This window comes from Pelecanus crispus, chromosome 2 (genome assembly GCF_030463565.1).
Source record: "Pelecanus crispus isolate bPelCri1 chromosome 2, bPelCri1.pri, whole genome shotgun sequence".
Taxonomy (NCBI): domain Eukaryota; kingdom Metazoa; phylum Chordata; class Aves; order Pelecaniformes; family Pelecanidae; genus Pelecanus; species Pelecanus crispus.
The window spans coordinates 22,167,801-22,181,058 of record NC_134644.1 but is presented as its reverse complement, the minus strand read 5'-3'; the positions used below and the strand labels follow the sequence as shown (position 1 = coordinate 22,181,058).

The 13,258-nt window shown below is 37.2% G+C and overlaps 1 protein-coding gene across 1 annotated transcript in view; it reads left to right on the top strand.

The window, feature by feature from the left end:
• Window positions 1-13,258, top strand: part of PLXDC2 (plexin domain containing 2) — a 289,801-nt gene that overhangs the window by 138,898 nt on the left and 137,645 nt on the right. Inside the window, exon 3 of the mRNA XM_075705348.1 lies at window positions 10,834-10,980. Within this exon, the coding sequence (XP_075561463.1) occupies window positions 10,834-10,980 (147 nt within the window). The remainder of the gene's footprint in view (window positions 1-10,833; window positions 10,981-13,258) is intronic.

Genomic DNA, 13,258 nt, shown 5'->3' with positions numbered 1-13,258 from the left:
GCCCCAAATGTCCCTATTTGTATTTGAAAACAAAACTCCAAATCCTACAGTTGTACATTGATGACTATGTAGTTGAATGAAATAGCGGCTTACTTTTTCAACAGAATGAAAATTCTCAGAAGTAATTACAGTGCTATACAGCTGGACTACAGTTGCGTTAATGCAAGTGAGAAAAGGGTTTGAGTTGTTTATTATTTTTAACAAAAATGGGAATAGAACATTTGATGCTATCATTTAGTCATTAACTGTATAAATGTTGATTTCCTTGTATTAGTATTATCTTCATGGTACTTGTCAGGCATATTACTGCCTCACCTTGGAAATCAAAGTAATTTCTGAAATATAGTGCAGAAGTTTGTTTCTTACATAAGCATTCAACTAAGGGTCATACACATCTGTATACTGCTCTAATAATGTATATGAATTCATGTTGACCAGCCGGGTTAGCTCAGTTGGTTAGAACATAGTGCTAATAACGCCAAGTTCACAGGTTCAATCCCTGCTTGCTGCAGGGGGGTTGGGCTTGATGATCTCTCAAGGTCCCTTCCAACCCAAAGCATTCTATGATCTCTCTATGTAAAATACTAGGCTACTGTGATATTTATGAAAAGCTGGAGTCTGTAGAGGTGGTTTTCTTTTTTTAGTTGTATTTAATATTTGAACTGAAGGCAAAATTTGGCTCACCAGTTTGGATACCTAAGTAGATGATGTGCATGTTCTTGCATGTGAGGTAAACTATCCTGTCATAGATGGTGGAAATTTAAGGTGAAATTCAGTTGCCCAGCTATAGGTCTCTGGTATCATTTTAGGTACTGTGGTTATACTGAACGATCTGTTGCTCTCCTGTAGGATAGGGGTCTGCTGTAGGTTCTGGATCATATCTGCAAGTCTCAAATGGCCCTGGATTCCTCCTGTGTTTACACAACTGCATCTCATCCATGGTCAGTACAGGCAGTGCAGTCAAGGTGGGTATTCAGTTTGCTCTAAAGTAGACCTGAAAGCTCGCTGAGCTGACAGACCTTCATTGACAGCATTTACTAGGTCTGTGGTTCTGATAATGAGAGCTTAGAAATCTAGCTCTTATGCAGACAGCTGCACTGAAGTGTCTAACCTGCAAACCGAATACCACTCTGCTCAGCTACTTATTTGTTTATATAAATCTGAAGTGAAAAGGCCAAGACTTTTTTTTTTTTTTTTAACAGTTATACCAACAACAAATTATATCAAGCAAAATAAAAATTGTCCATTTCTGGTCAGGGTCAAAACGTTGAGATTCTTCCTCACTCCTTCCAACCCTACAAAAATAAAAGCTTGATTTGGAATACAAGTAAAATCTCATGTCTTCATCTTTCCCTGTTTTTCAGTGGTTAGGAGGGGATATAGATGTTTGCCATCACTTTTTTTGCTTGAAATTGTGAAAAGACACCCTTCAAATAAAAAGTAATTCTGTAGCACCTTGTGTTTTATCTTCTAGTGTCCTGTGTTTAGCTGAAAGCCAAAAATGGAAATACAAGTCTATAAAACTTTTCCACTTTGAATCACTCTATTCTTAAAGAGCAACATAGAGTTGGAAATGATACACAAGAAAAAATAACATCTATCAAAAAGAAAATCATGTGTTAGTATAATTTTGAAATATTTGAGAATATTAGATGAAGTGGACACTGGGTTAACTTGAAGGCAGTATTTTTCAGAGACAGTAGAGGAAGGACTAGTTAACATCTTGATCTTGCCTGAGCAATTGCAAAATGCTCAGAGTATCCCCCCCCCCCCCCCCCCCCCCCCCCCCCCCCCCCGAAAAGAGCAAGAGTGCAGATCCTGCAGAAAGCTTGTTTGGAGCCTGATGTTATACAAAGGGAGTGACTTGGAAGCACCTGTCTAGCCAACATGTACCTCATCAAGCATCTCAATTAAATACGATGTCTTACAGATGTGGCACTTAGATTAGACACCTCTCAAGGGATTTATTTTTTTGAGCATGGCTGCAATATCAGGTAAAGAAACATTTCTGTGACAAGTCCTTAAGAATTGTGGCTGGTAAGAACAGTTTGTTAGAACTGTACATAGCGTTCTTTTCAATATTCTTGTATAGAATATCCTCACTGAACTGCTGTTACGTATGTATATAGAAAAACACACATGAACAAAGCAAAATGCATACTTTTCCCAAAGCAAAGAGCAGGCTTTCCTAAGAGCAGTAGAAATTGGGGCTACAGCTTACCTGCTTTAATAATCACTATCCTATCCACCTAAGATATGAATGGTAATTTTGAAATTCTGCATATTGATTGCGGATTTCAGCCAGTCCTATGTTTTAGTAACTAAAGATTCAAGCGTATTGTATGTGAGAGCTAATCTAGAAAGTGCCCTGGTTAAATAGGCTACCAGTTTCGGTTGCAATCTGTTTAAACCAAGCGTTCTCCAGAGAAGCCATACTGATGCAGGTTGTCCTTTAATGTGATGTCCTCTGTGATGAGCATGCTGCTGTCTGGCTATGTGCTGAACAGCACGGCTTTGGCAAAGACTGGTGCTGAATGAGGTGAACATAGGACACCTTTAAAAGATTCAAATTAAGCTTTATCCCTACAGGTAAAAAGCTACTGCATTAATAAAGTCGTGTTCCTGCCTCTATCAACCTAATATCAGTTGTACGTGTTCTTACTACTGCCCTGTGATTTCAGCTGTGAGCCCTGATGGATTCCTAAGACAGAGTATTAACTGCTCAGGAATTATGGCACACCCCAGAGAGTGTGGAGGCAGCTTCCTGTGCTGTCCTACATAAAGCCCTGATCAACTAGAAACTACACCTGCTAATATTAATTTAATCCTTCAGATCTGTAACACTTTTCATCCTGATTTAGATTTGCCATCTTGCCTTCTTATGTGAGGCCTCTGGGCTGCTGGGTCCAGCTGGTTGCTCTGTTTTCTTTTGTCTCTTCCAATAAAGAAGGGACAAAGAATGGGAAACAAGGGTGAATTACCCATCCCAGCTTCTGAATATGCACCAGAGGAAGAAATAGGCTATGGAGAGTTTAACATTGCTCTAATGCCTGGATTTAAAAAGAAAAAAAGGAAATAATATTAAACTGAACTACTTATATATCTTGGGGGCGCGGGCAAAAAAAATGCATAAGCGTGGCTGAAAGTACAGAAATGTATATACACTCAAAAATATGTTGTTGGTTGTAGTCCACACAAGAAGTGAATCTTTAAAGGGCTAAAATACTAAGTATTTAAAAATCAACTTGACAAAAATGTAATTATTTATGGCATTATCTGGAGTCATGAGCCCCAAGAGCAGGGCTGGTAACAGACATGGGGTCATAACTGCTGATGTCCTGTAGTCTAGGTGTGGCAGGTTTTTATGTTTACAAATAGTCATTTTTAAAGTTTCAGTTTTATGAACATTTTAGTCATTTGTACATATCTAAAAATGAGAAAATAAACTCTGTAACATGTTTCATAATTACACCAAAATCAAATTGCTGCTAGGTGTTTTCATGGTCATTTTATTGCAATGGTTGCCATTATTTTCTTTTAGTGGAGAGGATACTACAGAGCAGTTAATAAAGGCTTATTTTGAGAATGTCATTTATCAAACTCCTGCTCCAGCAAATCGGGAACAAAACTGCATAATAAATATTTCCCTACTGTAATTGCTTTTTGAGTGACTTGGTGATTTGGCTTTTTTCCTCTCTTAAGTAAGGCATTGCAGAGACTTTTGCTCTTTTGAAGCTTGTCTCTTATGACAAGACAGTCCAAGAGGCTTTATAAGACTGCTGTAATGACCCCTAAATAGGCTGACAGTTTTATAGCAGTCCCCAAGAGGGAAACTTCCTTTCAAAAGCGGCTGAATATGATTTAAAAGGCAGTGGCTCCACGTTGACTTTTCACAAAGCTGGAAAGACTAAACAGCTTTTTGGATTAATAACAGGTTTATGGCATCCTTCTCTGCCAGACTGTCTGTCAGCATGTGCGACTCTCCGTTAGAGGTGCTGTCAAGTGCTCAGAAGAGTGTGGTTTAAAAACATGCAAGTTTAAGTTGTTGTAGAGCTGTATAAAGCCTTGCATGTATGTAGGGGTGAGAGCTGTGAGCTAAAGGCTTTTGTTTCATGCCAGCTGATTACATCATTTAGTGTTTACAATAACAACCTCCAGATGTAAATCTGTGAGGTTCTGGGCAAAGAGACTTCCATACTGGCACTAGTGAAAACCTGAGTTTGAGGACTCCTGCACACACACAATGGACTTTTAGGACTCTGCAGAGCACTCGTGTAGCCTCTTCTTGCAGAATGTAGTGTGAGATGAAGTTCTTCATCCCAGTGCACGCAGACAAAGGATTTCCTCTTTTGTTAGATTGGGTTCCCCTCATTCATTAAACATGGTATTAGCTGTTCAAAATGCATTTTGCTAAGGCTTCTATAATCAACAGTGATGTTTGCAGGCTGTCTTCAGGTTTCTGCTGACTTGATGTGGAATATGTATGCTGTGTCCATGTATATATATGTTTTTCCTAAGTTCTTCCCACATCAGATATTTAAAAAAAAAAACAAACCCAAACAACAAAAAAAACCAAACAACCCCAAAAGAACTTTGAGTTTTGTCATTGTGAAAGCAGCGAGGCAGTTTTGTAAACTGTATGTTTCCTCAGTAGAGATTCATAGAGAACAAATGTTTTTGTTAAGAAATTGAACAGCAGAGAGTTTATCCTTGATACAAAGTGCTTATGAAATTGGTACTCCTGAGCATCAGAGAACCACTTGTAACAATCGAGCTTCCTAAGTAGCAGCCACTATATATATCTTCTGCAAGACTTTCATGTGGTAGTTCACATGTAGCCCATCTACTGAAATTGGAGCTTTCACGTTTTGAGAGGCCAGTTCAAATTAAGCATTTCTCAGGGTTCTGTGCTTATCAGATCCTAGAAAACTGTAAAATTGCATTATAACATTGTTATGTTATGACTATAATTACAGTACTCTGTATTAAAATGCAGTTACACAGCAGCAGCATGCAAATTTTCTCTTTCCCCATTTTCTCTGGCCTTCATCTTCCCATTAGGACCCCATCTCAGGACAGATGATCTTTTCTCATACTCTGTCATCTCTTCTGCTAATGGCTGTTAGACTGGGGATATTCTCCATGTATCTTTGCCACCCGCCCCTGCCTCATTCAGTGCCTGCCTAAAGAAAAGGTGAATAAATGAGGAAATTCAATTGCACCACCACACACACGTGCCTCCTCTGCCCTGTTAACACAGAGTGTGACCGTCCAGCTCTCCCACCCCTTCTCAGTGTCCAAATACATGCTGGCTGGAAGAGGCTTTCCATCAGCTGCAATGCAGAGCCTAGCTGAAGTCCTGCCCGAGTGGTCATTTCTGTTCTCCTCTCCTGTGCTGTTTTTAGCTGGTGGGTACTAATAATATCTAGAAATCTAAAAGCAATTTTCTAAAAAAAATCTGAAACAATTCAGAAGTCAATTTTAGCTGTATTTTACTGACAGGGTAGGCAGAGATAACAGTAAGAGAGTAACAAGCATTAAGTGAGATTGGGAAAGAGTACAAATAGTTTTGAGGAAGCTGATTTTGTTGTATGTGTGCAGGGCCATCTTGCTGCTGGCTTATTTTCATAGAAAGGGTGTTCTTTTTTCTTCTGCAAAATGAATTCCCAGAACTGCTTTTCTTCATTAGGGAAATACTTTTAAATGCTGGCTCATTTCCTTCCTCTGAATTTCCCAAGAAGTATTTTAATATCATCTTTGCTTTCTCCCTGAAAAATAGTCTATTTTTAAATATATAATTGCCTGTTTTCTCCTTCCAGTGTTACCATTTTATTCTACAAATACAGCTTTCAGAAAGCATAATTTTCTGATTAATTTCATAGGCTATTCATCTATAAATGCTCATATTGTATTCAGAGTTAAGGATGACTTTCTGAACATAGTATTTGGTGATGAATTTCCTCAGCACTGATTTTTGGGGTGAATACCAGCAGTACTTTCAGTTAATTTAAAAATATGCCTAGTCTGTGATTTTAGCACTATTTAGGCAATTTGTTAATGTGTTTTATTAAAAATCAAGTACCAGACCTTCCTTTTACAGTGACAAAATCAGGCATCTATAAAGTCTAACTCCGTATCCTTGGTGGCTTCAGAGTTTGTCCATTGTGGTGGTGTCTCAATGGAAGTCTGAAAATGCAATTTCAATCAATAGAATATTTAAAGGGACAACAGGTATCAAATTACATGCAGTCTAATTGTCTTCTATTGCAGCTGGCAATAATTCATGACACTTAATCACAGATATTTGAAGGTAAGGAACCTTAGATGATTGATTCTTTTAGTTCCTTAGTTTTAATCAGTCATGTCACAAACAGTTTCCCAGGAGTGGGAGAAAGCAACCAAAACTTAAGCTACCAAAATGTAACTGCTGGCTACCTGGCTGATCTATAATGATTTGCTTTGTGAATATCTTTCTCTCCTCTTTTAACTACAGAGAAACTAAGAGTTTCTCTACAGCATAATATTGTGCAATATTGAGCTCATTCCTGGATGCCAGCTGCTTTTCCTCTGGTTGAAGTTACTAGTTTGTCTCAGTTATAGCCTTATAGATATATATTATATATGGCAAAACTTTTTGTTCAGTAGCATCTGTGGTTTGGATCCAACTGCATCCAGTATTTAAAAGCAAAATATTCACGCAGTTGTATTCAACAGAGGCTCTTATTCTTAACCTAAATCTTGTTTGATAAAATCATTTGTCTCCTAGAGATTTACAGTACTTTTCAATTTCTGTTAAAGAAAAAATGTAACAGGAAGAGAATTAAACCTGTAAAGTCTCATGCTTACATATGTGATCACATCATTGTTCAGTCATGATGCCTTATTTCATTGAGAGGGAACTTTACTGTTTCATGTCTGTTTCAGTACTATTTTCAGAATCCCAGTTAGTAATTTGAAAGTGTTTCAGAGGCATAATGTAGTTGTTACTTTTAAATATCACACCTAGTTACATCATACTACCTTGATTGCGACAACTCGCCTCGCATATTTGAAGCCTTAATCTGTTAAGGGACAGCAGTTATAGAGGAAACAGGTATGTGATGTTTGGACTGTGTTTGGCAGCATCTGTATATGTAACATATGGAATGGATGTTCAGTCATTGAATTTGACAAATACTGAACACCAAGAATTTAAAGAAGGCTTAATCTTCAGTTGTGCTGAGCTTTCATGAATAGTGTATGTGTTCAGCACTCCTGAGAAAATTCAGTTGTAGCTGGAGAAGTATGAGAATATACTCAAGGTGTCATCAGACAATATCCCTTGTGAAAACTGTAAGAAATTAATTATCTTTACAATCCTTGAAAAGATGGCAACTCAACATCAAGGATTGCCTCAGGTAAAAAATAACTTATTTCCCCAAAAGGGAAGAGTTATGAGAAAGGTTCTAATAAATATTGCCTTTATACTCACAAAGGTTGCCGACAGTAATCCTCATAGCTGGTGCAAAAAATCTCTGGAAAAATCCATGGCTTAAAAGCTGTACTTGTTAACAGAAGGTGCTTCCTACTTCATATATATGCAGTATTTGGACAGGACTGTACCTCTAGAGAAGCAATGGGAAATAACTCTCATATCCCCAAAATACCTGGAAAACAAAGAAAAAAGAAAAATTTTCTTGAGGTAGTAATGTACCCATTCTCTGCTTTCTCTGCATGTTCCTTCATATGGTAACATGCTTCTATGTCATTAAAAGATACTGTAAAGTTTGTTTCTCTTCATACTTATGTTTATATGTAATTCTACCAATCTGCAGAACTCTGTATCTGTGTGTCATATAACTTTAAGACATATAACATTAAAATTATTTTCTTAATTCAGTAGTTTACATGCAAATTCAGCATAATTTCTGAATCATTTTTCCATCTTCTTATGCATACAGTACCTGTAGGGGATGGAATGTATTATGAAGCAGGTGCAATCAGCCAAAGCCCATAAAGAGGTCTGTTGGAATGAAAACTCATAGTTAACTGCTGCTACCAATAAAATGTTTCTCTACAGCTGGGAAATTTATGGAAGACTCCAACAATTTCACTTCCATGGTAATGCATGTTAAAAACTGTGAAGGCAGAGACTTGGAATACAAGCATGGATCTTAACCTTGCCAAGAGCTTCCAAGATGCTCAGGCCAACTTTAGTAGTTAGCTGTGTGTTCCTTTTTGTAGTCATATTGTAAATTTACAGATAGGATTAAAAAAAAAATTAGGATGAGATAGAGAAATATTTAATGATACATTCATAAAATACATCTGCATGAAGGTTGTGGAGGTTTTACAAGAGCAAGAGGAATTCTGTTTTCTTTCTATCATACAAGTAGACATTAATTTGTTTCCTTCCAGAAGTATCTGAGGTTATTTAACTTGAATTAAAACAGTAAATGAGACTTTTTTTACACAGTTTGGTAGTTGTTTATACATGAGTAATTCCTCACACACTGATAAAATTGTTGACCTGAAGGCTATAATTTAAGTGTTTGATTTACAAGAGGTGTGATGAGTCTGCTTTAAGTATGGATCAAGATACCATTTAAAGCATTCTTACAGAGCAACAAACTAGGCTCAGTCTAGCTGGGGAGGTAGTGGCTTAGCCACTAGTAATTAACTGGAATAGCTTTACTAGTTATGAAAAACTGGAAATGCAAAAACTCTGCACAGTTTTAACTATAGTTTAAGTATTGCATGTTTATCTGAAACAAGCTATTTTGGTAATTATTTCTTCTTTGTCTCTCGGAGCTCTTTCCTTGAGACTTTGTGATGCCTTAAATGTAACTTAATTTCTATGGAAATTCTGCCAGAATGATAAATTGGACTAGGAAAATATGCCTTTGCTGTCAAAACATTTTAATTTACCGTACCTCCTTTGTATACATGACAATAATAACTGTTTCTGTTGACCATTAAAGAAGAAAAGAATTTGGTAAAGTGGCTGGCTTTTGTCTCTTCCTGACAGTATAGCTTTAATTATGTTTACTTGTGTGACTAACCTAGAGCTGCTGAAGTTGTTAGAAGTTGCTTCAAAAGTGTCACTGAGATTTACTGGGCAAGTACATCTTGGCATATAAAGTACAGCAGAAGATACGGAAAACATCAAGGAGAAAATAACCTGATTATATTTGCAACAGCTTGAGTAAAATGCATCAGTAATGGTGTTAACGCAGGATGAAATCCAGCTGAAACAGGATTTGTGATCACTGTATTTAACCTAGAACATGAACAGTTTTATCTAGAGTATAATCCCTTGCCAGGTGTATCCAGCTCCAGACCACGTCAGTAGGAATGGGTTGTGTATGTTCTGGGGAGTGGGTCGTGGGGACGGGGGGTCAGGTCTGCATGGCAGCATGGCGTGATGTGAGGGTAGTCCCACTCTGCTTGCTGGTTATAGGAGGTGCTGCAGGAGAGGAACTTCTCCATCACCGGGGGTAATTCTAAGTCCGCTGCTTCCATTTTCTGTGCCACTTTTTCTTTTCTAAGTTTATTCTAATTGAAAACATTATCATTGAGGCTTTGTTAATTTTGCTTTGGCACAGAGGAGAAGGAAGGGAGGAAGAAACTGAGAAATACTGGCATGTATTTCTTTTACAGTATTACTTGTAGCTATTCAGCAGAAAGCTGGCAATGCCATTGATTTAAATATTTCATGGTTACAACAGCTTGGGATGAGTTAAGTAAGACTGGGAATCTGGGAGCTGTTTCATCTCTCACCTCGGACCATGCACTTTTCTTTTTTTTTTTCCTTTCGCTGTCTTGGATATCTTTTAGAAAGGTACAGACCATCACAGCTACTGGCCTTGACAGAAATTTTGGAATTTCCTATACTTAGGTTTTTAAACATTTACTAAATTTTGCATAATAAGATTTCAAAATTTTATTTTTTTTTACTGTGCTAAGTGTATATGATTTAAATGTAAACTGATTGCAGTGAGATTGAATGGCATACAGAGTATTTTGACTGTTGGAGTCTCAGCTTTGTCATTGAAATAAGTAGACTTGCCAAGACTTTCACTGTCTTCTGAACCATGTACTTGATTATGGAACTAGATATCTGCAAGCTGCAGGATTTGATGCACCACTAGCACAGTCTCCCATGGCACATGTAGGGTTCATGTATTTTACTTCTGAATTTGCTGTGATGTAAGCATGACAGCAACTACTGTCATTTTAAAGACTGCGAGAACTACGAAGCTTTCTTCCACAAATATATCTGTATTTCTCTCTCTGAGTGGCAAATGTACAGTAAAACAATCTTTTGGAGATTTAAAATGAAATAGCGTTGTAAGCCTATAGCTATTAGGAATTTTTTGGATGTTCTTATAAAGAGTATTCTAGCAAACTATGTTTAAAAATGTTAAAAAATACAATTTTTTTTAAGATGTTAGGTGTAAGTACTCTTAATTACTTTCTTAGAGCATGGCAATTGTTACAGGAACTTACTGGCCATCTTGCCTTGAAAACCATCAAACATTTTGCCATAAATTTCATTGATGTGGTTAGAAGAACTGTATGATTGGGATTTGGGGATAGTGAACATTATAATCATAATACAAGATGATTGCATGAGGTAACTGCCTTGCCAACTGCTTGTGGTTAGGAGCAGAGCTGTCTTCTGCAACACATTTGCAATTTGTACTTTTTTCTTCATTGTTGACTTGCAATGTAGTCTTTTCTGCGCTTCCCAGAAGCAACAGCACTCAGTATTTCAAAGGCAAATTTTATATAAAACTAAGATGCATCTTCCATTCTAATCTGTATTTGCTCTGGGTTTTTTCCCTCTTTCAGGAGGATACAGACCATAATTATTATACTTCAAGGACATATGGACCGTATGATTCTACCAGCCGGGATTTGTGGGTCAATATAGACCAAATGGAGAAAGACAAAGTAAAGATTCATGGGATCCTTTCCAATACCCATCGGCAAGCAGCAGTGAGTTATTATCCCTTTTTCTTCTTTGACTGACATGGACATTTTGCACCAGTGACCACCACAGTAGTATTCCTAAATATTGTGATTACTGTTCACAGAGCTTTATCTTTTGAATTGTAGTTAAGCTATGAAAGTCCGCACAGTGTTGCTATCAAATGATTCCAAGTTGCCTTTTTGCACCTGCTATAACAGCCCCTTTTACAGATATATTTAAAATTGACCTCTGTTTTTAAGGATCACAAACTATCAAACAATAAACTGGTTGTGTTGCTGAAGTCAGAGGGAATTTTACCATTGACTTCAACAGCAACTGGGTTCAGGATTATGTTGCTGAAGTTTAAGTCTCCCACAGAGTATATCTGTGTTTGCACTTCCATTTTGTACAAGGTGTCACACTTATTTTTTCTTTGGGGAGAACTGATAAAACACATGAGAATGTCATATAGTAACAGAAGTGATAGATGGGATCACAGTTTCAGGGTGTCAACAAATACATACCACAGAGTGTAAATACCAATCTTGTTTAACTCACTCTAATAATCATGCTGTCTGGTAAAATGGGTATGAAAATAATGGGCTTACATACTTAGAAGTGAAATTGAATGCTGCATGATTTATAGATTGTATTCTCAGATCTCACCTGTGGCTGGAAACTGCATACATAGAAGATCCAATATTAGGACAGATTAAATACAGAAAATTACAACTCAGCATTGTGGTTCATGAGATTGTTGTTTCATCCATCCACCAGCTTAGCTCCAACAAAAAGTCCTTGGGTTTTACCAGTTTATAGACAAAACCTAGTTACTGCCTTATTTAAAAGTTGTACAGTTTTTAAAGATGCAGGTTTGTTTAACAATGTTAAAGCTGAGAGAAAAGCCAAGTTTAATTGATCTTTTGTCTCAGTTTATCTGTTATCTCCCTGGCACCAGCCAGGTGACTGGCTCAGAGGAATGTAAGAGGCAGCAAGAAGAAATACTGTGGTATTTAGCTCAGAATACAAAAAGCAGAGTGGGGTAATAAATCTGCTACATGTGACTAACAGAGAATCCAATACATAAAATATATTCCTCATAGCTAAAAAGACTGTAAGGAGCCAGGGATAATGCAAATGCAGAGGGTTCAGGCAGTTATATGTCTCTGGGCTAGATTTAATAAAACACTGTATCAGCTATTTTCTTAAGAAATTTTTTTTCTAGTAAGAAAAAAACCTCAAGGGTACCTAACAGTGAGAACCTGTATTGCCTGCCTTGCCTTCTTGATCTGGGATCCTGGTGATCTGTGTTGAGGGAGAGAATGGAAACATGCAAAAAAAAAAAGTAGTAAAGGAATTAAAAATACCTATATAAGGTAAAACATTCCCTAATGGAAGTAATTTATGAGGCTTGGGACCTAAACATTAGTGAAATTCCTTTGAGAAATTTTAACCTTTTGTTTAATGATTAGTGAAGATGACACCCTTCCACGCCTTTGTTCTAAGCACTTTTGTTTCCAGTTGGATGCCTGAGATTATACACCTAAAAATATCAGTTCCAAGGGGGACATTTTGTTGAAGTTATTGAACCAGAGGTTTAAAATGAAACAATGCTTTTGGTCTGGGTGTGGGATCAGTGTGGAGGACCATTCAGCATAGCAGAGGGGAGCTTGGCAGCATGAGGGCTTCAACTGTTTCCCCCCAAAATAAGTGGTTTAAGACTTTTCTGCTGAATGTCAGGTGCCCACTCTGTCTTCCTGCCAGCTCTATCAGAGAGGGCTGTGGTCCCAGTTTAACACACTGATATCCATCTCTTTTCATACTTACCTAAATATCTTGGACTATGAACTCAAGTGGCTGCAGCCATGTCTACATGCTGTTTTAAAGACCTCTTTTTCAGAGATTTGCTTTATGTCCTTCCTGAAGGATGAAAAAGTACCAGTGAGTCATCCTGTAAGGCTTTATATTTTATTTATGGGTGTATAATTGATTTCTTGTATGTGTCCGAGCAAGCAACACCCATCTGTACTACACAACAAAGTTATTTAGATGTGTTTTCTATAACTGTGTAACAACTGTAGAGTCATATATTCTGAGCAGATCATACATAACTAAGCAGCAATCTCTTCCTTTCTCTTCCATAGAGATAAACTTTGCTATTACTCTTTTTAAAAGGGCACTTTGCACATCTTTGTGTGACTTGGTTATTTACATGCTGATAACTTCTAAAGATTATTCTCCAATGTGACAGTAGAACAAGGAGTTAAATTACTATATGATAAGTATTAATTAATTTTTCTAATA